At 46.8% G+C, this 27188-nt stretch overlaps 1 protein-coding gene across 4 annotated transcripts; it reads right to left on the bottom strand.

Moving 5' to 3' along the window:
- Positions 1-813: 813 nt before the first annotated feature.
- On the bottom strand, positions 814-26924 carry LOC134965031 (insulin-like). 4 transcript variants are annotated; one of them, XM_063941619.1, is made up of 3 exons: positions 26503-26572; positions 9128-9323; positions 814-1101 (listed from the first exon to the last, which is right to left on the bottom strand). In XM_063941619.1, exons 1-3 carry the CDS (start codon positions 26566-26568, stop codon positions 974-976), a joined length of 390 nt encoding a protein of 129 aa, XP_063797689.1. In that variant the 5' UTR covers positions 26569-26572; the 3' UTR covers positions 814-973. The 4 variants fall into 4 exon arrangements, 1 of the variants encoding a protein (XP_063797689.1); XR_010188274.1 differs by lacking the exon at positions 26503-26572 and adding an exon at positions 26588-26722 and having other exon boundaries at positions 817-1101; XR_010188273.1 differs by lacking the exon at positions 26503-26572 and adding an exon at positions 26857-26924 and having other exon boundaries at positions 818-1101.
- Positions 26925-27188: the final 264 nt, after the last annotated feature.

Here is a 27188-nt window from a genome sequence, read left to right as displayed (position 1 = left end):
GATACACAGTGCCCCACAGTGTCAGATCCACAGTGACAGATACAGCGCCCCACAGTGCCAGATACATATTGCCCCACAGTGCCAGATACATGCCCCACAGTGCCAGTTACAATGCCCCACAGTGCCAGTTACAATGCCCCACGGTGCCAGTTACAATGCCCCACAGTGCCAGTTACATGCCCCACAGTGCCAGTTACAATGCCCCACAGAGCCAGATACATGCCCCACAGTGCCACTTACATGCCCCACAGTGCCAGATACAAGACTCGACAAACCCCCCCCCCCGCTTACTGCAGTCAGGATCCAGGCCGTCAGTCACCGCTTCCCTCTGCTATGTGAGGGGAGGAGAGCGCAGCGCCTCTCCTGCCCCTCAACGCTCCAGGTCTCCGGCGGCGGCTATCTTAAATGTGGCGCCGGTTCATTAGCCAATCAGAGCTCGCGGACCGGCAGCCAATCAGGAGCCGGTCTGCAAGCTCTGATTGGCTAACGCCGCCGGAGACCGGACAGACACGCAGCGCCGCTGGCAGCAGTAGTGAGGACATTGAGGGGCAGGAGAGACGCTGCGCTGGGCATGATTCTGGGCCTGCCAATGCGCCCAGGGCACGTGCCCCACTCGCCCTACCTTAGTTACGCATCTGCTGATATATCTGCAGATATATCAGCCATCGGCTGTGCTGCAGGGCCGGTGTGATATGTATGTGAATGACATAGTTCATAGACATATTTGGGCTACACACGGTGACACGCGGTCACTATATATCGGCCATTCTACTAATTATAGCACATTTAAAAAACTGAAGTTTCCATTAACAACTGAATATATGCCATATACACAGGTGGTAAAATGCAACCATCACTCTCTGCCATCCATGTAATATATTGCTTCTTTATTCGCCATTGGAACATATTTTTCAATCTCCATGCAGACATCACTTATGTGGAAGGTTACTTGGGCATACAGTATGGACAAGAATCAGGTCATGCAGTAGGACTGGAGGTCATAGAAGCTGCAGGACTGATGACAGCACTTTTCCACTATACCAATCTTCCTCCTATTCCGTTCTGCAAACCGATGTACAGGGCTGTTGTTCTGTACTGAGCCTGAGAAGAGACCAATTAAGAAAAGTAAACATATTTTGCATTACATTAGACTTTATTTTATTGGTGCGTACTGTAGAATTTGAACACTGCTGATTGGCATTCTCAATTGCTTGGATATCTTTTTATATCCCTTTCCTGTATTATACAGTCCAATTACCTTTTCCCGCAGATCCTTTGACAATTCTTTTGCTTTCCCCATGACTCAGAATCCAGACACGTCAGTGCAGCACTGGATGAAAGATGCAAGGGTCTTTCAGGAGTCCAGAAACTCAATGACCTTTTAAACACACACACTGATTACAAGCAAACAGATCACAGGTGAGGATGGTTACCTTTAGTAGCCATTCAAACCCGTTTGTGTCAACTTGTGTGCATGTTATCAGTCCAAAATCTCCAGGGTATGTAAACTTTTGATCAGGGTCATTTGGGTAGTTTTTGTTGTCATTATGATTTAAAAAGAGAAAACACAGTTGTTTGACAATAAATTGCTTCACCCAACCACTAACCATGAGTGAAACAAAAGTTTGTGAGTTATCATTCATATTCTCTGACAAATGGCCAGAAAATCACAAATTCTGCTAGGGTATGTAAACGTATGAGCACAACTGTATTACTCAGGACCCTACTGCTTCAGTTTAATATTCAAATTAGGGTTTGAATCCCATTTAATATTCAATCAAGTTTTTTAATGTGATTTTGGTCAATTTTGATGATCTCACACATACACATGTGTCCTCATACATGCAGCCTCAAGACGCCATGCAGCGCGAGACGCCATACAGCGCGAGATGCCTGGCGTGAGTGAGTGAGTCTTGCTAAAAATGCATCTAAATGCATCTAATTCACAACACAATGCAGCTAGGACACACGAGGAGACTGTTCTGCTTAATTTGATATGACACTTGTATATCTGTGTGATGGAATCTGCATACGGCGCAGAACAGAACTTGTATTGGAAAATGCTGTGACTGCTACATTGTAGCACTACGTGTGCAGATTCAGGGACTCAGTCGCACACAGATATACAATTAATATATCAAATTAATCAGCACAGTGTCCTGGTGCATCACATTGCGTTGCATTTGCGATGCATTTTCAGCAAAAAATATGCCCAACCCAGGGGCGTTTTAAAGGTTGATGGGACCCGCGTGCAGCCTCCATCGCGGGTCCCCTCCTCTCCAGCAGCAGTAGACTCTGGCATAATGCCAGAAACTACTGCACATGGCGCCTGCGCCTTCTTCCCGGGGACACCTCCAGTGCGCATGCACAAATCACTCATAAATGGCCGCAGCGGCCATTTTCCGAAAGTGATCTGAGCCCGCGCAGCAGGGCCTCCATTGCGGGACTCTGGAGGGGTAACTATATTCTATGGGTGCAGTGTGTGCGGTGTGGGCCCCCTGGACCCAGGAGTCCGTGTGCATCACACATACTACACCAATTATAGAAACGCCTATGGCCCAACCCTAGAAGATTCTCACCTGGCATGCCAAGAGGAGCTATTTGGCATGACAGTAACAAAGATGTATGAGGGACACATCTGTAGAGGTCAATCCAATTAGGTGTGAGTTGGGAGATAGTTTCATGAAACTTGCAGACATTCGCATTAATTCTCCAATCAAATAAAAAATGCCTATTCACGGTACTCGCAGAGGGGGGTTGTGAATTGTCAGCCATATGCGATGTGAGAGAAGTGCATGAAAAAGTGAGGTGACTTTCCTGGACCCCAGAAAAGTGACAATTTCATTAGCAGAATCATATAGAAGAATGTTAGTGGGCAAAAGGAAAACACTAGACGCTTTTAAATAACATTATTTAAATAACATTTAAATAACATTATAAAAAGCAAACTTTTTTCATTTACTTTCATATGAACAATTTTAAAATGCATAGTAGATGCTTTTGGGGTACTTTTAGGCTACTTTAAAAAAAATGTAAAAAAACTATAAACAGCAATTATTATTAAAAAAAAAACTCAAAATTTTGGGTGCATAAAGCAACTAAAAGTTGTTTTAAACCCCCAAAAATGACATGTAATTATTGGGCTAATTAAGCTTATTGGAAACTTCCAATTGCCTTATTAGTCATAAGTGTCGAAGTGTACCAAAATTTTAACCTTAAAATTAGGATTTTCCCTACCATAGAATGTACTTGATAAATGTTGTTTAACTTACTGATAGCAATATTTGTAAAGTATTTATTTACAGTATTTATTTATTTATTTTTTATTTGGGACGTATGCCATAATATCCCTTTCATTCGGAACACATTATGATTTAAACAGGTTCTGTGGCTGATGAAAACCAGAAGAAATGCAGGCTTGAATGAAGCCAGCCACAGAACCTATGTAAAGCATAGGGGTCCTGGATTAAAAGGTAATTATGGCAAGCCTACAATGAATAACATAATATCTCTTTTAATAAAGATTTGTGGAGAGCATCAAGGTAAGCAGCGGTACAAGTATGCGGGTACACTCGGGTACGGAGTACGCTTCAGAATTTGGCAGCGGGTACGCAGTACCACCTGCCACACACTTTGCCATTACCACAATTATAATGTGCCACAAAGCAACAAGACCATGGTGCTTGGCAGCATGACGGCTCTTCAGTTACTGGGAGTGCGACAGTGGCTGTATTTTCCTGTTATAATGGAAGCATTGCTATATATAGTTATTAAATTGGGGGCATTACTATATATTTCTATTATACTGGAGTCATTACTATGTTTTTAGCCTTGCCTCCAGAATCCCCCCCCCAAAAAAGGGGCTGTGTCATGTGGCCACGCCGCTCGTGTCATGTAGTCACTCCCACTAGCAGCATGTGGCCACGCCCCATCACACCACATGACCACGGCAATTTTTCTGTACCACTAAGAAAATATTTCTACTTGCACCACTGAAGGTAAGTAACCTACAGGTGCCCTTACAACCAATGGGTTGATGTATGAAGCAATGTAAAGAGTCTAGAGATTGACCAGTGGAGAAGTCCCCCACATCCATACCCCCTACCATGTCAGCTTCAAGTAAACATTTATCAAGTACATTCTATAAAATCATAGGTATAAGCTGATTGGTTGCCATGAGCAACTGCTCCGCTCTCTCTCTCTCCACATGATACATCAACCCCCAAATCGTTTTTGTTCCAATGTGAGAGGCACCCGTGCCCTCATCCAACCTACGCATACCATGGTTAATGCTGTGTGGCCCTATTAGGGTGCTTTATAGGGTGGCCAATTTATCTGAGGAAGTCTCTGTTGTGTGGGGTCCCGTATCTAGCATGCCCGTGAGTGTAGTTTACTTTTATTGCATGTCAAAAATAGACTGAACTTAGTCAGATTTCTAAAAAATAAATATAGGAAAGAGACTTGCTCCCTCTAGTGGTCACAAAAACTCCCACAACCCTACAGTTGAACTTCAAACTGCAGAACATTTTATACCCGCTCTCTTATGTTAAAAAAAATAAAATAAAAAAAATTCAAAGTGTTCAACAATTAAGGGGGTATTCTCCTGGGGATATCCAATTAGCCCTGACCAATGAGCAGAGACCCCGATAACCAGCCCTTAGAGACCCACTTTTCTACGATAACACACTTATCCCAGATCCCATGTGTTAGTACCCGAAAACGGGTAATTAACCGCACAGTAAAAACTATCTATAATTGAATAGCTCGATAATATCATTGGGCTAAAAAGCCAATTTTTGCCTTGCAGTAAATGAGAGCCAGCAATGGGGGTATTTCCTAAGGGTGGGTACACATTAAGACGACCATCTGTCTTGCCGTTGGTCAAGGACAAGGTTACCTTCGCCTTGGATCATGCAAGATTGCTGGTACACACTGTCCTTCATTAATATGCACGGCGCCACATGCAATATCATCTAGTTGGTCGTGCAGCACGGCCGACCGGAAGATGTCACATGCAACCCTTGTGAATTCACAATTGAGCGTACACAACTACACATCAAAATATAGTGCAATTTGTCGTTCCAATATCACCCTCATTGTACCCACCCTAAAAGAAAACAAAACAACAACAAAAACAACATTGTTTTCAATTTGGCCCATTTACACACAATGGTAAGATAGGAGAGTCACTGACTTAGATAACACCAATTATATAACAAGGTGTAAGGTAACACACAATGTGGAACCTCAGTAGAGGGACATGGACAGTATCATATATCCCTAGTTCCCTGAATGTGTGAATAATACCCCTTTTACACCACCTGAAATATCCCGGGATTTTGAACGGAAGCGCGCAAAATCCCGGGACTGCAGGTGGTGTAAAAGGGTCACCCCGGTCCACTTTCCCGGGAATCCAACCCGGCACATACGCAGGGTTGGACACAGGTAAGACCGGGGTAGGAGGCGGTGTAAATGGGTAAGCAGGGTCAGCCGACCCGGCAACCATTTACAGCATGGCAAACCTCCCGTATCGCAGTGTCCGGCGGGTGGTCGGGAGGCTGGGGGTCACGGCGCACGCTGTCTATGCAGACAGCGGCGCCGTGCTGGTTGCCATGCAGCAGCTGGGGTTATGGCACATGCTGTCTATGTAGACAGCAGCGCCATGTCTGGAGCCTGGAAGCGCCGGAGGCTGGGGGCAGCACAACAGCTTCCAGATTGCTGTGCTTGCCCCCGGCGAGACGCTCCGGGGTCCCGCTCTGCAGTGTTTCCCGACGCTTGGAGATGACATCATCTCTAAGCGCCAGCCCACAAGACACTGCACCCGGGTGCAGTGTAAATGGTGCTGATCCGGGAATATCCCGGATCGGCACTGCAGTGTAAATGGGGGGAGTCCCGGGTCTGACCCAGCTTGGAACCGTGTTCCAAATCCTGTGTCAGACCCGGGATTTTGGTGTAAAAGGGGTATAACTGTGTATACTGTAATCAAAATGAGAAGTTAAGGGGGGTACACACGGAGCGATAATCTAAGCAATCTGACTAGATTGCTTAGATTTTCAGCAAGATCGCTCCGTGTGTAGCCCTAACAGCGATAGCGATGCGCAGCCCCATGCATCGCTATCGCTGGTGCTAGATTGGCCTGCTTGCAGGCCAATCTAGCGGGTCGCTCTCTTCACCCGCTGGGTGAAGTGAGCGGCCCCCCCGTCTCCCCCCGCACGCTCAGCACACATCGCGCTGTGCTGAGCGCCGGGAGAGATGTGTGCTGAGCGGTTCGCTCAGCACACATCTCTCCAGCATCGGGCCGTGAGTACTGGCCTTTAGTCTCTGCACATTGCTCTATGTACAAATGTTTAGTTCAGTATATAAAATGCAATCAAAGGGTAAATATTTTCCATTGTCATGCAAATTCTTTTGCTCATAGTTTCCACAATAATTATTAATGATCTGTTTGACAATTCTATAGAAATTTACTTATGTAACCAATATTTTTTTTTTTACAGAAATTACGTGTGAAAGAGTGAAGATAGAATAAAAGCATGTGCCAGGCAGTTACTAAGAAAAGAAAAGAAATACAAGTACATATACTATATAACCTATCATATATGTGCCTCTAGTATTTTGTTCTTGAGGTCATAATAATAGCCTGATTCCTTTTACAGTAACCCGCACTATAAAAATAATTTCTGTAGACAATAAGGATGGCGGTCATTAGGTCGACATGAGTTAGGTTGACATACATTGGGTCGACCACGCTTGGTCGACATGCATTAGGTTGACATGTACTATGGGGGTAATTCCAAGTTGATCGCAGCAGGAACTTTGTTAGCAGTTGGGCAAAACCATGTGCACTGCAGGGGAGGCAGATATAACATGTGCAGAGAGAGATAGATTTGGGTGTGGTGAGTTCAATCTGCAATCTAAATTGCAGTGTAAAAATAAAGTAGCCAGTATTTACGCTGCACAGAAACAAAATAACCCACCCAAATCTAACTCTCTCTGCACATGTTATATCTGCCCCCCCTGCAGTGCACATGGTTTTGCCCAACTGCTAAAAAATTTCCTGCTGCGATCAACTTGGAATTACGTGGAAAAAGGTTGACATGAGTTTTTCACAATTTTTTTCATTATTTTTTTTTACCTTTTTCATACTTAACGATCCACGTGGACTACAATTGGGAACGGTAACCTGTGCGAGCGCAGAGGTAGCGAAGCATATCGAGCGAAGAGAGCCATGCGAGGGGTCACGGTGCACTAATTGGGGTTCCCTGTCACTTTTCGAAGAAAACGACACCAAACAAAGTTTAAAAAAAACTCACGTTGACCTTTTTCCAAGTCGACCTAGCACATGTCGACCTATTGACCTTGTTGACCTAATGCATGTCGACCAAATGTGGTCGACCCAATGTATGTCGACTTAACTCATGTCGACCTAATGAACCACACCCAGACAATAAATGATGTTTTCTCCAGTGCTTGTTCTGTTCTGCCGCTAGTACTCAATGCCACGTCTAATGCCCCTACACAAGTGCTGTGCTTCATATTGTTGTTGATATATGTTTTATTAGTTGTTACTGTTTTTAGTTGCTGACTACGTGATTTGCTGACAGCTGACTGTTAGTTATGGGTACATTATTGTCAGTTGCGCCGAGAGAGTGGGGGAGAGGGTACAAATTACCTGGGCCCAGGTCTGATAGAGGGGCCCAGTGGAGACCAAGGACGACGCATCCTTTGATTAGGCCATGCCCCCTGAAAAGTACCTGGGCCCAGCCAGGCTTTCTACTGCCCTGGCTGGGAGGTGTGCCATGCCCCTGTGAGTGGGTGCTTCTGATGTGCTAGACACGCCCCTAAAGAAGAGCGGCCATCCCCATAGCATGCTGTGGTCACACCCCCTCCAGTGTGGGCAGGGGGGCCCAGGAAGTTGCTGTACCGGGGGCCCAGGATTTCTCACGGCAGCCCTGATTATTGTTCTTTTCTTTAAATAAGACCTTATACAGCAGATTGGTTGATGACGGTGGTGATGCAATGAATAAGGAGCAGCTAGCAGTACTTACCTGTGAGGCTCCCAAACAGTAACTAACCACATTCTCATCATTTAAGACCTACCATCAAAATCTGATTCAAAAACGTAGATAGCTTCCCATGGGGTGGTCTTCAGGTTGCCGAATGTCGGGATCCCGGCACACAGTATACCGGCGCCGGAATCCCGACACCCGGCATACCAACACATATTCTCCCTCCTGGGGGTCCACGACCCCCCTGGAGGGAGAATAAATAGCGTGGCGAACGCAGCGAGCCCGCAAAGGGGCTCATTTGCGCTCGCCACGCTGTCGGTATGCCGGCGGTCGGGCTCCCGGCGCCGGTATGCTGGTTGCCGGTAGCCAGGCCGCCGGCATACCATACTACACCCCTTCCCATGTACACAGAGTAAACCCATGGTCACCTCAGATGTAACCACAAGATTTCTTGGCAATATTAAGCCAACAACACTCAAAACTATTTTTATTCGACCAAAAGATCAATGTAAATGTTCAGGCTTGAAGTTCTGTGTTTGTAGCTAGCAGTTAAGACTTATTGGTTCAACCAGGAGTGAGCTGGTTCCAACATCAGCAAAGTATTATTAAAGTTGTTATTATTATTATTATTATTATTATTATTATTATTATTAGCACGGTGATCTTTAGAAAAAGAAAAAAAACATAATAAATTCTATGGGGGAGCTGTATTAAGCAGTGGATAGAGAGGAGAAGTGAGCCAGTGGAGAAGTTGCCCATGGCAACCAATCAGCATTGCAGTAACATTTATAATTGGCATACTATAAAATTCTACAGAGCAGCTGATTGGTTGCTAGTATCCCGGGTAAACAAGGCTGCTGGGGTCATACAGCCTTTACCAAGGGTGACAATTATCACACCTTAAATAAAGGAAAAGAGGAGGTGTTACTTATATCCACCAATCAGATTCTACCTATCATTTTCTTGCATGTACTAATTAAGTGCTAGATAGAATCTGATTGGTTGCTTAATGCCACACCTCCACCTTTCCTTTTTAGAAGATTTGATAAATCTCCCCCTTGCAGAGCACTTTATAGGCAAGTAACATTGAATAATGTGAAAGTGCGCGCTGACATTACCCTTGTGAGGTCTGGAGTAGAAACCTTTGCCTTCACACACCAGAAGGAGCGTCTGTACGAGATGCTCTCCGCAGAGATAGTGAATGCCAGCGGCTTGAGATTCTGTCAAGAAAAACACAAACACCAAAAGAACTGCAGCTTTCCTCCACTGTCCTTGGGCCATACTCCTGAAGAGTATACCGCGGAAGGGCTGGATCTGCAGATTTGGGAATAATAGTAGGAATATTGAATATACAACATTTTTATTACATCATTTTCACAAACAAATTCATCTGTGTTTTGAGTCATTGATCCTTAGTTTCTTTCTTGGTTATACTAATTTGCAGATGGGGGAGTATCAAACTTTGGAGATAAAGTACCAGCCAATCAGCTCCTACCTGCCATTTTACAGACTGTGTTTGAAAAATGACAGCTAAGAGTTGATTGGTTGGTACTTTATCTCTCTCTCCACTTTATCTCTCTCCAGGGTTTAACACATATACCCAGGGAACTGGAGTAGAACTTTCCTTGAGAAGAACTAGAACTTATTGATTACATATTTCTTTATTTGATTATCGTTTAATAACATAAATGGAACAATTTGCAATCACATTTTACTGGGTGTGGTTCATCAAATCGACAGTGTCTAGGTCGACAATGTTTAGGTCGACCACTATAGGTCGACAGTCACTAGGTCGACATGGATGGAAGGTCGACAGGGTTTCTAGGTCGACATGTGCTAGGTCGACAGGTCTAAAGGTCGACATGAGGATTATTATTTTTTGTGTCATTTTCTTCGTAGAGTGACCGGGATCCCAAATTAGTGCACCGCGTCCCCTCACATGGCTCGCTTCGCTCGCCATGCTTCGGGCATGGTGCCTTGGCTTCGCTCGGCACACTTTACTGTTCCAATCGTAGTCCACGTGGATCATTAAGTATGAAAAAATTCAAAAAAAGAAAAAAAAATGTGAAAAACTCATGTCGACCTTTAGACCTGTCGACCTAGCACATGTCGACCTAGAAACCCTGTCGACCTTCCATCCATGTCGACCTAGTGACTGTCGACCTATAGTGGTCGACCTAAACATTGTCGACCTAGACACTGTCGATCTTCAGACCGGATCCCCATTTTACTATGAACTCTTAAGTAGAATATATACAGTTATACTGGCGAGAACTGAATTTCCCCATTAGACTGTAAGCTGATGTGATTTATATTCTCTGTAGAACACTAGGTAGTACATTGAAAATATACAAGGATAAATAATGAATGGATATTTTATTTTGTTTACTTTGCTAGGAAAAAAACACACATTTATTGTAAGAAAAAGTTAAAGGATTAAAAAGTATGAAATTATAAGAGTTTCCCGCTTTCAGATTACCTTAATTAGTTGGCATCTATATTCCCTGCTGCAACTAACAAACCAATACATAAGTTGTCTGAAGGGGGAAAACTCCATTAAGTTTTATGTTAAGAAATGTGAAGAATTCTACTTCATGTTCCCTCTAAACTAAGGGGTCCTGGAAATGGTAGAGTCCACAGATTCACATCGGTATAATTGCCCATTACTAGCTGTATTTTATGTGTGTAAATGAAATCTGTCCTCAGAAACATTGCTTTATCTCAGTGTCCACGGTCCAGGATCTTCTGTACATGACCCTTACCTGTGAGTGCTGTTTGATGTGGCGCTGGTTTTAGATGAGGACTTGCTGGAGGCTGTATGAGGGACGTAAGACCTTCTGAGACCAATGAAGGAAGATCACTGTAATGGTCTCTTATTGTGCAGTCCTGCCCCTAGTCTACAAATGTAAATGAATCTCTGGGCAGGTGAGCAATCAAAGAGGACCCAGCTTATCTCCGCACTGCTGGAGGTACATAGGTGATAATGCGTTAGGTGGTGATAAAACTCTCCACTTACAGGAACATCTCCTTTGTTACTGTGGAGAACCTATTTACTCTGGATTGATAAGATAAAGATGTTGTTGTATAGTAGCCACTCACTCCCACAGGCCGTTGGATATATTATAATTTTGGTCAACATCATCAATGACATTTCATAAGGTGTTTAATGACAATTCTTGACTTGAATCCATAGTCCTTATGGCCTTATACCGATTAAACAGGGTAGCGGAACAGATTTGTGATTTTGAGCCTCAACAGGAGTCACTGTATGGCTTTTATGGCTTGAGCAGACTGTATGAAGGTGGGGTCAGCAAAGAGACACTAATGCATGGACAACATTTATTAAAATGTATTTATATAGTGCCTACATATTATAAAGCGTTGTACAGAGACCAATTACTTATTCACATCAGTCCCAGACCTGATGGAGTTTACACATACAGTATATTAGTCTTCATGATAGGCTGTTTCAGTGGGGTGCCACGCCCTGTCCGATTTTAAATGGACAAAATGTGTCCTGCTCTTATGGTGGCAGTTGTAACAGCCTGCCCTGTGTTGTCCTCACCCGCAAGCCACAGTGTCCCGCGGGTGGGAAAAGTTGTGCTTTGCGATCACTGCCCGTGATTAGATGCACAGTGGTGAGTATTCACAGTGGGGGGGAAGACTTGGGGGCAGCCCAGCATCCTCTTAAGTGCTGGGCACTCCCCCAAGAGTGACAAAGATGGGGCCATACCCCCTCGCCAGCCACACCCCCTTTTTCAGACCCACACGTGCAAGCAGCGTGCACATAAGGGCCCATTTAACCCCGGTAGCGCCCTGCCTGCAGTTCACTCTAGAGTGAACACGAGTATATTCTCTACCACATAAACACACAACAGTTAATTTCATCAGGAGTCAATTTACACACCAGTATTTGTTTAGACTGCGGGTGGAAACCCACACAAACACATGGAGAACATACAAACTCCACACAGATACGGCCATGATCAAATACATACTAATAGATTAATTGCTTCTTACAACTTGTACCATAGTGTGTGCTTGTGTATTATTGACTTGAATGCTAAGCTTCATTAGGGCAGGGACTGGGGTGAATAATTCTATATTGTCTAATTCACCCATTCAGACATCAACGTATTTGGCCTGAGTGCTTAACAACCATATTGGTATCTGGATCTGCATGTAGGTGGGCAACTAAAGCCTAATGCTGGGCCGGCAGCTGTATATTTGTTCCGTCAATTTAGTTGTGGGAGGATACCTGCAACCTAACCAATAACAGCTACAGAAGCATGTAGGAACATTTATTGCACCAATAAAACCTGAAAATATATAGTGTACCCAAAGGTGACTGGTCTGTCCCTTGTGTGTCAATAGAAATATGAGTACATGCGTGCTTGTATTTGGTTTACAAATGATTCAATAAGCAGTCAGCGACTGGCTTAAGCAAACATCCTCACACTGTTCAACAGGAGCGTGACATGGGTTCCCACCTACCAATGACATTCTTTTATACCCTCCTACAACTTTTACTAAACACATGCATATTTCTTTCTTGTTTTCTTCTGTGTTTTTATCAGGTTTATACATATATCGGGGGTCATTCCGAGTTGATCGCTCGCTGCCGATTTTCGCTGCGCAGCGATCGGGTAAAAAAAAGGCCAAAACTGCACATGCGTGTGCACCGTAATGCGCAGGCGTGTCGTACGGGTACAAAGGGGATCGGTGCTGGGCGGTGGATTTAGCGAAGATTCCATTCGCACAGCCGAACGCAAGGTGATTGACAGATAGAGGGCGTTTATGGGTGGCAACGTTTTCTGGTAGTGTTTGGGAAAATGCGGGCATGTCCAGGCGTTTGCAGGGCGGGTGTCTGACGTCAATTCCGGCACCAAAAAGACTGAAGTGATCGCAAGGGCTGAGTAAGTCCAGAGCTACTCTGAAACTGCACAAAATGTTTTTGCACAGCTCGGCTGCAAATCCGTTCGCACACTTGCAAAGCGAAAATACACTCCCCCGTGGGTGGCGACTATGCGTTTGAACGGCTGCTAAAAGTAGCTAGCGAGCGATCAACTCGGAATGACCCCCATCCTCAGGTGGAGTTGTGTATTTCCATTGCTCAGGATAGTCTACAGATAATATTGGCCTGCAAAACATCCTTCTTTCAAGATTTCAAGCTTTGGCGATCAGTATCTGCTTTACCCTCCGCCTCATATCCACACCTTCTTCCCCAACATCCTGTGAACATTTATTACTTTTATGTATTGTTTATTTTACGTGTGATTTGTTTTATGTGTGATATGTTATACCCTCTGCCTGGCACTGCCACGTTTGTTGGTTCCTTACAAATAAATGATGACGATTGTGGGGGTCATTCCGACCCGTTCGCACGCAACTGTTTGTCGCTGTGGTGCGAACGGGTCCAGAATGCGCATGCGCGGCGGCCGCACTGCACGTGCGCGACGTTGCCCGGCGACAGGGGTCGCCGGGTTACGTCCTGGAGAACGAAGAAAGTGGTCGCAGAGCCGACTGCAAGAAGATTGACAGGAAGAAGGCGTACCTGGACGTCACCGGACCGTTGGAGACCGTTTTCGGAGAGTGGAGAAGAGAACGGAGGGCGGATGTCTGACGTCAAAGCCGGCCCCAGCATCGCTGAGATCGTCGCACAGGGTAATTATGTCCAGGGCTGGTCTTGTTTTACTTGAAATTATTTTAGCTTAGCAGGGCTGCACAAGCGATCGCAGCCCTGCTAAGCTAAAATACACTCCCCCATAGGCGTGTACTAGTTGATTGCAGCAGCAGCAGCAAAAAGTTGCTGGCTGCGATCAACTCGGAATGACCACCTGTGCTAGAAAGGCAGCACAGCAATGTGAGCAGCTCCATCCCCCTGCACTTGCCTGAGCAGAGGAAACTAAAATCCACTGCATGATAACATAAACATGATAAGAGAAACACATGGCTATAAAGCAACAAAAGAAGACAGTAGAATAACAGTCTATTTAGTACATGTTGCAGGAGGGCGGGCACAGATTGATAAAGGAATCTGAAGGTAGATAGCCCCATTGTTGTAAGTTTAGCATGAAGTTTGATCATTGGGTGACAAGTGGAAATACAGAAGTACAGGATTCATACCTCCTAGTTTTTGAGGACTGCCCTGCGATCAGGTCATATTCCCCAAGTTACTGTGGATTGGGCAGTACTGTATTGCAGAACGTTGTGTAGGCAGGAGTCTCCACCAAGTGAGTTTGGTGACCTAGGACCAGCTGTCATTGGCCTTCATTCCGAGTTGTTCGCTCGCAAGCTGCTTTTAGCAGCATTGCACACGCTAAGCCGCCGCCTACTGGGAGTGAATCTTAGCATAGTAAAATTGCGAACGAAAGATTAGCAGAACTGCGAATAGACACTTCTTAGCAGTTTCTGAGTAGCTCCAGACTTACTCGGCAACTGCGATCAGTTCAGTCAGTTTCGTTCCTGGTTTGACGTCACAAACACACCCAGCGTTCGCCCAGACACTCCCCCGTTTCTTCAGACACTCCCGCGTTTTTCCCAGAAACGGCAGCGTTTTTTCACACACACCCATAAAACGTCCAGTTTCCGCCCAGAAACACCCACTTCCTGTCAATCACATTACGATCACCAGAACGAAGAAAAAACCTCGTAATGCCGTGAGTAAAATTCCTAACTGCATAGCAAATTTACTTGGCGCAGTCGCAGTGCAAACATTGCGCATGCGCAATTAGCGGAAAATCGCTGCGATGCGAAGAAAATTACCGAGCGAACAACTCGGAATGACCACCATTATCACTGGGATTCTTTTACAGATATGTGTCTCTTTCTGGGTGGAATGCATCAAACATTACATTTTGTATGCAATGATTGGATCTCTCTCAGGGGTAAACACAGAAAGAAGCCCATAGGCTTCTTTAGGGTACTGCCATCTCAAGATGGCGATTTATTCAAGAGCTTGGTGCATATGCGTTAAGTGGCCAAACCTCTCTGGTTTGGCTGCAATTTTAGCTTTGCTGCATTTTGCACTGAGTGTCTAAATATATTCTTTTAACTTATTACTAGAACCGAGTAAAACCGAGTAAAACCGAATCCGCTCATCACTACTTATTACTAGTATATACAAATAGGGTGAGACCCTTTTGAGGGTCAGAAGTCCACTCATGAGGCCCCTGAAGTGTATTATGTTGTCTATCACTGCTATAGCAGGGCCCTATGTCCTTTTGTTTTCTGTATGTACTTGGGAGGTCATTCCGAGTTGTTCGCTCGCTGCCGTTTTTGGCAGAATAGCGATCTGGCTAAAAATGGGTGATTCTGCGCATGAATATGGGCCGCAGGGCGCACGCGCTAAGTATTTTCACACAAAACTATGCAATTTTACACAGGTCCGAGTGACGCTTTTCAGTCGCTCTGCTGATCGGTGAGTGATTGACAGGAAGTGGGTGTTTCTGGGCGGAAACTGAGCGTTTTCCGGGAGTGTGCTAAAAAACGCAGGCGTGTCAGCCTAAAGCGCAGGAGTGGCTGGCCGAACGCAGGGCGTGTTTGTGATATCAAACCAGGAACTAAACGGACTGAGGTGATTGCAATCTAGGAGTAGGTCTGGAGCTACTCAGAAACTGCAGGGAAATATTTAATAGTAGAACTGCTAATCTTTCGTTCGCAATTCTGCTAAGCTAAGATACACTTCCAGAGGGCGGCGGCCTAACGTGTGCAATGCTGCTAAAAGCAGCCAGCGAGCGATCAACTCGGAATGAGGGCCCTGGTCCTAACTCCTACATTTATGAGCAATGGGAGAAGTGGTGTCGCCCATCCAATGGCTGGAAAGGACAGACCTTAGCCGGAGAACCGATCTGTGGATAATTCAGACCTGATCGCTGCTGTGCGTTTTGTTGCTCCATTTGGGCATGCTGAGCCACGGGGAGACACATTTCAGCTCACAGCCCCCGTGCTGGTGAGCTAAAATGTGCGATAAGTGACCTGTTTGGGCACCCAAATAGCACTTTTCAGGTCACGCCCAGCACTTTATTTGGGTTTAGCTATTTTTACGCAGCTAAAGCCGTGATCAGCGCATTAAAAAAAATCAATTGAATATCACCCCTCGATCACCGTCACTTTAGACGAGAGATCATACCTCCCAACTTGTGGTGATTCCAAAGCGGGAAATGCCGCGGGCGGAAAGGGGGCGGGCCTCTATAAAATGGATGGAGCTTCTGTTGAAGGGGTGGGGCATCGCGCTACGACCTCTGTTTTTGTTATTCTTGGGGGCGTGCCCAGTGCTCCTCGAGCAGCTGGGCAGCCCCTTTCACTCCTCCCCGCACTAGTCAGTGATCACCGGCTGCTTTTCAGAGCAGAGCAGCGGTGATCACAGGATCTCCCAACTGCCCCCCCGCGTGCTCGCCGCACACTGCGACCCACGGGAGGGACAGCGGGACAGTGCCCGAATAGTGGGACTGTCCCGCTGAAATCGGGACAGTTGGGAGGTATGGGAGATTGGGTGCAATAAACAATTGCATCACCCCCTCTAACTGAAGTAACCTAGGCACAACCTATGTAGATGCTTTATTAGAGAAGGGGACACATGTGCAGCCTACGTGCTGGTATTCCCTCGCTATGGCGCTTGTGTAGAGAAGACTGTGGTACTGTGCCAGAGTGTAATGCACATGCACATATCTCTGGGAAATTGGCACTCGCACCATTTTCCTAGTGATTTCTGCAGTGGCGACTGAAAGGTAACTAGAGTCGATGGGTTCAGGGTGAGCATGGGCCACACTTGACTTATGAGCCCGAGTGCACTGAAACCATTATACACCCCTGGAAATGTCCCCAGATATCACAGATACATGAAATTAAAGCTGTGTTAATGGTTTTAGTGTATGTAGTAGGACAGGGCCAAAACTTGGATTTTCACCACCCGGGGTAAGGCAGTAGTTTGGCGCACACACACACACACACACACACACACACACACACCGCCCCCTCCCCCCCCCCCCCCCCCCCAACAAGCACTAAAACAATTGGATTATCAAAATTTTCAGAAAGTAAAGGGGATACTATTGGACAATATTCCCCTATGTGCCCCAAATGCTCCAAGCTTCACAAGCCCCCCCCCCCCAGCAGCGTCTTCCACTACATGCCCCCTTGTGTGTCCCCATACATTGCACTATATCACTGCACTATATCCTAACACTTCATCACTGCACTACACTCCCCTATCCACTGCACTACATCACTGTACTACATCCCCTACACGCTGAACTACATCACAACACTACATGCCCCTATACACTACACTTCATACCCTAGATACTACACTACATCCGCTTATATGCTACACCACATCAGTGCACTAAATGCCCCTATATACTAGAGATGTGCACTTGAAATTTTTCGGGTTTTGTGTTTTGGTTTTGGGTTCGGTTCCGCGGCCGTGTTTTGGGTTCGACCGCGTTTTGGCAAAACCTCACCGAATTTTTTTTGTCGGATTCGGGTGTGTTTTGGATTCGGGTGTTTTTTTCAAAAAACCCTAAAAAACAGCTTAAATCATAGAATTTGGGGGTCATTTTGATCCCAAAGTATTATTAACCTCAAAAACCATAATTTCCACTCATTTTCAGTCTATTCTGAATACCTCACACCTCACAATATTATTTTTAGTCCTAAAATTTGCACCGAGGTAGCTGTGTGAGTAAGATAAGCGACCCTAGTGGCCGACACAAACACCGGGCCCATCTAGGAGTGGCACTGCAGTGTCACGCAGGATGGCCCTTCCAAAAAACACTCCCCAAACAGCACATGACGCAAAGAAAAAAAGAGGCGCAATGAGGTAGCTGTGTGAGTAAGATAAGCGACCCTAGTGGCCGACACAAACACCTGGCCCATCTAGGAGTGGCACTGCAGTGTCACGCAGGATGGCCCTTCCAAAAAACACTCCCCAAACAGCACATGACGCAAAGAAAAAAAGAGGCGCAATGAGGTAGCTGTGTGAGTAAGATAAGCGACCCTAGTGGCCGACACAAACACAGGGCCCATCTAGGAGTGGCACTGCAGTGTCACGCAGGATGGCCCTTCCAAAAAACACTCCCCAAACAGCACATGACGCAAAGAAAAAAAGAGGCGCAATGAGGTAGCTGTGTGAGTAAGATAAGCGACCCTAGTGGCCGACACAAACACCGAGCCCATCTAGGACTGGCACTGCAGTGTCACGCAGGATGGCCCTTCCAAAAAACACTCCCCAAACAGCACATGACGCAAAGAAAAAAAGAGGCGCAATGAGGTAGCTGTGTGAGTAAGATAAGCGACCCTAGTGGCCGACACAAACACCTGGCCCATCTAGGAGTGGCACTGCAGTGTCACGCAGGATGGCCCTTCCAAAAAACACTCCCCAAACAGCACATGACGCAAAGAAAAATTAAAGAAAAAAGAGGTGCAAGATGGAATTGTCCTTGGGCCCTCCCACCCACTCTTATGTTGTATAAACAGGACATGCACACTTTAACCAACCCATCATTTCAGTGACAGGGTCTGCCACACGACTGTGACTGAAATGACGGGTTGGTTTGGACCCCCACCGAAAAAGAAGCAATTAATCTCTCCTTGCACAAACTGGCTCTACAGAGGCAAGATGTCCACCTCATCATCATCCTCCGATATATCACCGTGTACATCCCCCTCCTCACAGATTATCAATTCGTCCCCACTGGAATCCACCATCTCAGCTCCCTGTGTACTTTGTGGAGGCAATTGCTGCTGGTCAATGTCTCCACGGAGGAATTGATTATAATTCATTTTAATGAACATCATCTTCTCCACATTTTCTGGAAGTAACCTCGTACGCCGATTGCTGACAAGGTGAGCGGCGGCACTAAACACTCTTTCGGAGTACACACTTGTGGGAGGGCAACTTAGGTAGAATAAAGCCAGTTTGTGCAAGGGCCTCCAAATTGCACTCTTTTTCCTGCCAGTATAAGTACGGGCTGTGTGACGTGCCTACTTGGATGCGGTCACTCATATAATCCTCCACCATTCTTTCAATGGGGAGAGAATCATATGCAGTGACAGTAGACGACATGTCCGTAATCGTTGACAGGTCCTTCAGTCCGGACCAGATGTCAGCATCAGCAGTCGCTCCAGACTGCCCTGCATCACCGCCAGCGGGTGGGCTCGGAATTCTGAGCCTTTTCCTCGCACCCCCAGTTGCGGGAGAATGTGAAGGAGGAGATGTTGACAGGTCACGTTCCGCTTGACTTGACAATTTTCTCACCAGCAGGTCTTTGAACCCCAGCAGACTTGTGTCTGCCGGAAAGAGAGATCCAAGGTAGGTTTTAAATCTAGGATCGAGCACGGTGGCCAAAATGTAGTGCTCTGATTTCAACAGATTGACCACCCGTGAATCCTTGTTAAGCGAATTAAGGGCTCCATCCACAAGTCCCACATGCCTAGCGGAATCGCTCCGTGTTAGCTCCTCCTTCAATGTCTCCAGCTTCTTCTGCAAAAGCCTGATGAGGGGAATGACCTGACTCAGGCTGGCAGTGTCTGAACTGACTTCACGTGTGGCAAGTTCAAAGGGCAGCAGAACCTTGCACAACGTTGAAATCATTCTCCACTGCGCTTGAGACAGGTGCATTCCACCTCCTATATCGTGCTGAATTGTATAGGCTTGAATGGCCTTTTGCTGCTCCTCCAACCTCTGAAGCATATATAGGGTTGAATTCCACCTCATTACCACTTCTTGCTTCAGATGATGGCAGGGCAGGTTCAGGCGTTTTTGGTGTTGCTCCAGTCTTCTGTACGTGGTGCCTGTACGCCGAAAGTGTCCCGCAATTCTTCTGGCCACCGACAGCATCTCTTGCACGCCCCTGTCGTTTTTTAAAAAATTCTGCACCACCAAATTCAAGGTATGTGCAAAACATGGGACGTGCTGGAATTTGCCCAGATTTAATGCACACACAATATTGCTGGCGTTGTCCGATGCCACAAATCCACAGGAGAGTCCAATTGGGGTAAGCCATTCCGCGATGATCTTCCTCAGTTGCCGTAAGAGGTTTTCAGCTGTGTGCGTATTCTGGAAACCGGTGATACAAAGCGTAGCCTGCCTAGGAAAGAGTTGGCGTTTGCGAGATGCTGCTACTGGTGCCGCCGCTGCTGTTCTTGCGGCGGGAGTCCATACATCTACCCAGTGGGCTGTCACAGTCATATAGTCCTGACCCTGCCCTGCTCCACTTGTCCACATGTCCGTGGTTAAGTGGACATTGGGTACAGCTGCATTTTTTAGGACACTGGTGACTCTTTTTCTGAGGTCTGTGTACATTTTCGGTATCGCCTGCCTAGAGAAATGGAACCTAGATGGTATTTGGTACCGGGGACACAGTACCTCCAACAAGTCTCTAGTTGGCTCTGCAGTAATGATGGATACCGGAACCACGTTTCTCACCACCCAGGATGCCAAGGCCTCAGTTATCCGCTTTGCAGCAGGATGACTGCTGTGATATTTCATCTTCCTCGCAAAGGACTGTTGGACAGTCAATTGCTTGGTGGAAGTAGTAAAAGTGGTCTTACGATTTCCCCTCTGGGATGACCATCGACTCCCAGCAGCAACAACAGCAGCGCCAGCAGCAGTAGGCGTTACACGCAAGGATGCATCGGAGGAATCCCAGGCAGGAGAGGAATCGTCAGAATTGCCAGTGACATGGCCTGCAGGACTATTGGCATTCCTGGGGAAGGAGGAAATTGACACTGAGGGAGTTGGTGGGGTGGTTTGCGTGAGCTTGGTTACAAGAGGAAGGGATTTACTGGTCAGTGGACTGCTTCCGCTGTCGCCCAAAGTTTTTGAACTTGTCACTGACTTATTATGAATGCGCTGCAGGTGACGTATAAGGGAGGATGTTCCGAGGTGGTTAACGTCCTTACCCCTACTTATTACAGCTTGACAAAGGCAACACACGGCTTGACAAATGTTGTCCGCATTTCTGTTGAAATACTTCCACACCGAAGAGCTGATTTTTTTGGTATTTTCACCAGGCATGTCAACGGCCATATTCCTCCCACGGACAACAGGTGTCTCCCCGGGTGCCTGACTTAAACAAACCACCTCACCATCAGAATCCTCCTTGTCAATTTCCTCCCCAGCGCCAGCAACACCCATATCCTCCTCATCCTGGTGTACTTCAACACTGACATCTTCAATCTGACTATCAGGAACTGGACTGCGGGTGCTCCTTCCAGCACTTGCAGGGGGCGTGCAAATGGTGGAAGGCGCATGCTCTTCACGTCCAGTGTTGGGAAGGTCAGGCATCGCAACCGACACAATTGGACTCTCCTTGTGGATTTGGGATTTCGAAGAACGCACAGTTCTTTGCGGTGCTTTTGCCAGCTTGAGTCTTTTCATTTTTCTAGCGAGAGGCTGAGTGCTTCCATCCTCATGTGAAGCTGAACCACTAGCCATGAACATAGGCCAGGGCCTCAGCCGTTCCTTGCCACTCCGTGTGGTAAATGGCATATTGGCAAGTTTACGCTTCTCCTCCGACAATTTTATTTTAGATTTTGGAGTCCTTTTTTTACTGATATTTGGTGTTTTGGATTTGACATGCTCTGTACTATGACATTGGGCATCGGCCTTGGCAGACGACGTTGCTGGCATTTCATCGTCTCGGCCATGACTAGTGGCAGCAGCTTCAGCACGAGGTGGAAGTGGATCTTGATCTTTCCCTAATTTTGGAACCTCAACATTTTTGTTCTCCATATTTTAATAGGCACAACTAAAAGGCACCTCAGGTAAACAATGGAGATGGATGGATACTAGTATACTTATGGATGGACGAGCGACTGCCGACACAGAGGTAGCTACAGCCGTGGACTACCGTACTGTGTCTGCTGCTAATATAGACTGGATTATAATGAGATGAAATCAATATATATTATATCACACTAGTACTGCAGCCGGACAGGTAGATATATTTATTATGTAATGACTGACTGATGACGGACCTGCTGGACACAGTCAGCTCAGCAGCACCGCAGACTGCTACAGTAAGCTACTATAGTAGTATGTATAAAGAAGAAAGAAAAAAGAAAAACCACGGGTAGGTGGTATACAATTATGGATGGACGAGCGACTGCCGACACAGAGGTAGCTACAGCCGTGGACTACCATACTGTGTCTGCTGCTAATATAGACTGGATGATAATGAGATGAAATCAATATATATATATATATATAATATCACTAGTACTGCAGCCGGACAGGTATATATATTTATTATGTAATGACTGATGACGGACCTGCTGGACACAGTCAGCTCAGCAGCACCGCAGACTGCTACAGTAAGCTACTATAGTAGTATGTATAAAGAAGAAAGAAAAAGAAAAAAAACCACGGGTAGGTGGTATACAATATTATATATATATTATATACAATTATATATATATATATATATATATATATATTTTAAACTGGTGGTGACTGGTGGTCAGGTCACTGGTCACACTATCAGCAACTTGCAAGTAGTACTCCTAAGCAGACAATCACAATATATATTATACTGGTGGTCAGTGTGGTCACAATGGCAGTGTGGCACTCTGGCAGCAAAAGTGTGCACTGTACGTTATATGTACTCCTGAGTCCTGCTCTCAGACTCTAACTGCTCCCCACTGTCAGTGTCTCCCCCACAAGTCAGATAATATACAGTCACACTATCTATCACTTCAGCAAGTAACTAGTACTCCTCCTAATGCTCCCCAAAATTACTACTGTGTCTCTCTCTACTGTCTCACTCTCTTCTCTATAAATGGAGAGGACGCCAGCCACGTCCTCTCCCTATGAATCTCAATGCACGTGTGAAAATGGCGGCGACGCGCGGCTCCTTATATAGAATCCGAGTCTCGCGATAGAATCCGAGCCTCGCGAGAATCCGACAGCGGGATGATGACGTTCGGGCGCGCTCGGGTTAACCGAGCAAGGCGGGAAGATCCGAGTCGCTCGGACCCGTGTAAAAAAACATGAAGTTCGGGCGGGTTCGGATTCCGAGGAACCGAACCCGCTCATCCCTACTATATACTACAATACATAACTACACTACATCCCCCTATAATCTACACCAAATCCCCCCATTTGGGAGGCAAAGCGGAGGTTGATACTGCTAACTGGGAGCCAAGTGCTGATAATAAAGTCTGTCTTTAAACTCACCACAAAGCTGCTGTAGTGATACTCGGTGAGAGTTGGACGTTGTCCGGGCTCTTAGTTTCCTGTCAAGTGGATAGCTAGCAAAGTGAGCCTTTGATTTCTGTAACATCGGTGACTGTGTAGAGATGTGCCTTGTGTCCCAGGGAACATCAGAACGGCAGGGTGCAGGGGATCTGCGTCCCCTGCAGAGCACAGTGGTGGCCGGCGCTGGGGCAGTGTGTCTGTCCCCAGCGCCTGTCAGTAAGCGGCGGGTGTCCGGTGCAGGGACCAGACGTTTCCCTGCACCGGACTGGTCGGGCAGCGCGGCGCTTTAAACCTGGCGCCAATTTGGCCACCAATGGGAAGCGCCACCAGCGGGTTTTCAAATCCAGCGCCCTCCGCGAGCCAATTGCGCCATGCCAATCAGAAGAGGGCGCGGCGAGCCAATCGGCGCTCGCCGCGTCATAGGCCCCACCCCCGGCATCTGACGACAGACGCCGGGCGGGAGCTGAAGCAAGAAGATGCCGGGTGGGAGCCGAAGAAAGAAGACGCCGCCGGGACCCTGAGAAGAGAGAGCCGGACGGAGGGAGAAGACGTTGGACACGGGGAGAAGAGCTCCGGTGACCGCTGAAGAGGCCAGAAGACGCTGGGTTCCAGAAAGAAGATGTCCAGCGGCGGCTGGACCCGGAAGAGTGGCGGCGGCGCTGCTGGCCTGGGCGGGCCAGCGACAGAAGAGTGCGGCGGAGGACCCGGAGAAGCCACCAGGGGAGGGATGCAGAAGAGCTAACGAAGCTCCCCACTGGTGCCTCTCCCAAGGGACAGGTAGGCCCTCGGTGAGCGCTCCTGTCACCCCCCCCCCCCTTCTCTCCTCCCTAGACCACCGGGTGTTCGGGCATTAGGCCCGTGGGCACAGTCAGGCCATAGGCCTGTGGCGCTGTAGGCGGGCACTAAGCCCATGGGCAGCATCAGGCATTAGGCCTGTGGTATATTAGAGAGCATTAGGCCCTAGTTCAGTAAAGTGCAGCCGTCAGGTATATAAGGTGACCCTGGGCACTAGGCCCAGGTCACCCAACGGGCCCCAAGTTAGGCGGGCGCTAGGCCCGTGGGTGATGTCAGGCCTCTGGCCTGTGTACAATTAGGGACGCTAGGCCCAGTAAACAGGTAGCCCCCAAGGTGAATAAAGGTGGTACTGGGCACTAGGCCCAGGCCATCCCGGTGGGTATAGGTAGGCAGGACCGCTTGGCCTGAGCCCCACATAAGTAAGTGTACAGGAGGTGGGTAGACTGTAAAACCTTGTTTAACCTTGTAGTGTGATACTTGTGATGTGTGTTGTTTCCGTGCAGGGCCAAGGTTGTCTTTAGTTTGTTTAGTTTTGTTGCACCACACACACAGAGCTAGTTTGAGGGCTCTGCCGTTATAGTTAGTGTAGTGGTGTTAAACCAGTATAGAGTTGGGCCCTGCACGGCTGTTTGTTTGCCTCCTTACAGGGACCTGTAGGTAGAGAAAAAGTTTGCAGAGCAAGATTGGAAACGGTGAGTAACACCTTTGTCCGTGTGTCCCTTTCGGTGTGTGTTTATCTGTCTTCCTTCCTTCAGGGCGAACTGTGAACCTTGCACGCAGGTGCAAGGTTGAATTTACACCTGGTACGAGAATACCGATAGGTGATATACGGGCTCGGAGGCCATGCGCCCAGGATGACCTTCACCTAGCCCGAAAGCTCTTTTTCTGTTTCGGAGGGCGTTTCGGTCGACAGTTAGGAGGAACGGCACTCAGCAATCTCCTTCCCCCTAGGTCATCGCGTCCGGGTCCGACTGAAGATTTCCAGGTCCGTTGAAGGTGAGAGAGTGCGGCGCCTGGTGTGTAGTGAGTCTACACCTGCACGGCAGCAGACACTACACCGCACCGCCACCCTCTTACAACTGCACCTGTTAACAAGCAAAAGCCTGGGGCAGCGTGTCCTCTCAATGGTGTGTAGCCGGCAACGTATCGTTTGGTGCTGGGCAGGCAGCTGGGATCATAACCTGCTGAAAAACACAGCACCAACAGCTCGCTTCTATAGCTTGCACGGTTCACCGCACACTAGTTGCACCACTGCATGGCAAAGAAGAGAGTTTAAGACAGTAGCCGGCATAGGAGAGATCCCAGGTGCTGGAGCTCACCCGCATAGCGTCGGAGCCAGTTGCGGGCAGACAGGTGGGTCAGAGACACTGCCCCGGGAGCCGTCTGCTGTCTCACTGGAGCAGCACAGCACTGCCGGTACAAAAAAAAAAAACAACAACCCATACTCCTCTGTAACTCCTCGATGCCCCCTCAAATCCTGCACTCGGAGCGCATGCCCCCTTAGGCCTCCCCCTCCTCCTAGATGCAGCCCTGATTGGGGGACCCCCTTACTTACAAGCTTTGGGTCACAACTTGTTGTAGATGCTTAAACTTTACTTCTGCATAAGTTTTAATATAGCATAATGATGTGTCAGTAACAAATTCCAGCTGTCAGTAATTTTTGTATTAAATTGCCTGAATCTCCTCCTACTTGATTGGCAGTGACTTCCATACAGGGTTGGACTGGCCCATAGGGCTACAGGGGAAACCACCGGTGGGCCCTACTGCCTGGGGGCCCACCTCCTGCTCTAAGGATCAGGTTCCAGAATGTGCACTTGAATTATACATTATACATATGTTACCTTATACTGGACTATGGTGTATTTTCTACAGTGCATTGCTATTATTAATCTGTTATTAATCTGGTACATTATCATGCATGCAGCATCTGAATTTACTATATATATTTATGAAGGAGCCCAGACGTTGCACTCTCTAATGCAGGGATGGGGAACCTTCGGCCCTCCAGCTGTTGATGAACTACACGCACCAGCATTCCTTGCTACAGTTTTGGTATTTGGCCATGCTAAAACTGTTGCAGGGCATGCTGGGATGTGTAGTTTAACAACAGCTGGAGGTCCGAAGGTTCCCCATCCCTGCTCTAATGGTTAGTCAAACCAATGAGGTGGCAGGCCACACCCCCATTGCAGACTGGCCACACCACTAACACAGGCCCCTACCACTGCATTCCGCCGGTGGGCCCTACATGCCCCAATCCGACACTTCCTCCCCCCAATGGTCAGCTATATAATAATAATAATAATAATAATAATAATAACAACAACAATACTACTACATAATAATAATAATAATAATAATATTTTACAAAAATTTTATTATTATTATTATTATTTTCATTTTTTTTTATATTTCACTACAGGGAGTCAACAGAGCCTTACAAAGTACATAAACAGTAAACAGTGCAAACATAGCAATAAAATAGTACAAAGGATTTACCGTACAAACATTGCAGAGCATAGGATACACACTATAAACATCACGAGCAGGGCCCTCTTCCCTCATGTGCTTTCCCTTCTCTTACTTAAACCATCTTCTACTCCATACTCCCTTCGAAAGCACCAAATCCCTCGGTTTTCTGCTACACCGATACTTATTAAAGTGTCGTCTGATGCTGCTGCAATGTTTCTATACCCTGTACTTGTCCTTTATTGTCTTGAACGGTAAGTCACTGGTTTCCTGTTTTCCTTACTTGTTTATGTACTCTTTAATTGGGTGTTGCGGATCCCTTGTGGCACCATATAAATAAAGTATAACAATAATAATTGCAGCACATGCAGTCTATATACCCACAAAAACAGCGTCGGGTGAGCCCAAAGGTTTGGTGCAGCTGTTGGTAATGGGGAGGACATGATGGTATAGGTCAGGCAAGGAAAAGCACAAAACAGAAGCGGGCTTTGCTTGTGAAAGTTTACAATCTATAGGATATCTGTAGCATGATAGTCACATACACAGTATATCTTTCAGTAAACATTAAAAGGAATCTCTATTCAAAGTGTTATTGCTAGAAAGAGCATATATTGGTGATTATTATACACCAGAGGTTCTCAAACTCGGTCCTCGGGGGCACACACAGTGCATGTTTTGCAGGTCTCCTCACAGAATCGCAAGTGAAATAATTAGCT

Source organism: Pseudophryne corroboree, chromosome 10 (genome assembly GCF_028390025.1).
Source record: "Pseudophryne corroboree isolate aPseCor3 chromosome 10, aPseCor3.hap2, whole genome shotgun sequence".
Lineage (NCBI taxonomy): Eukaryota > Metazoa > Chordata > Amphibia > Anura > Myobatrachidae > Pseudophryne > Pseudophryne corroboree.
This window is presented reverse-complemented; position numbering and strand designations above follow the sequence as displayed.

Excerpts from the sequence above, each read along its gene's own strand:
- LOC134965031 (XM_063941619.1), bottom strand. The coding sequence starts at position 26,568 with ATGAGGGAAGAGGGCCCTGCTCGTGATGTTTATAGTGTGTATCCTATG. Across the intron at positions 9,324-26,502 it reads TGCTCTGCAATGTTTGTACG|ATCCAGCCCTTCCGCGGTAT; the intron begins GTAAATCCTTTG and ends CCAAATCTGCAG. Across the intron at positions 1,102-9,127 it reads CTACTCCAGACCTCACAAGG|GCTCAGTACAGAACAACAGC; the intron begins GTAATGTCAGCG and ends GTCTCTTCTCAG.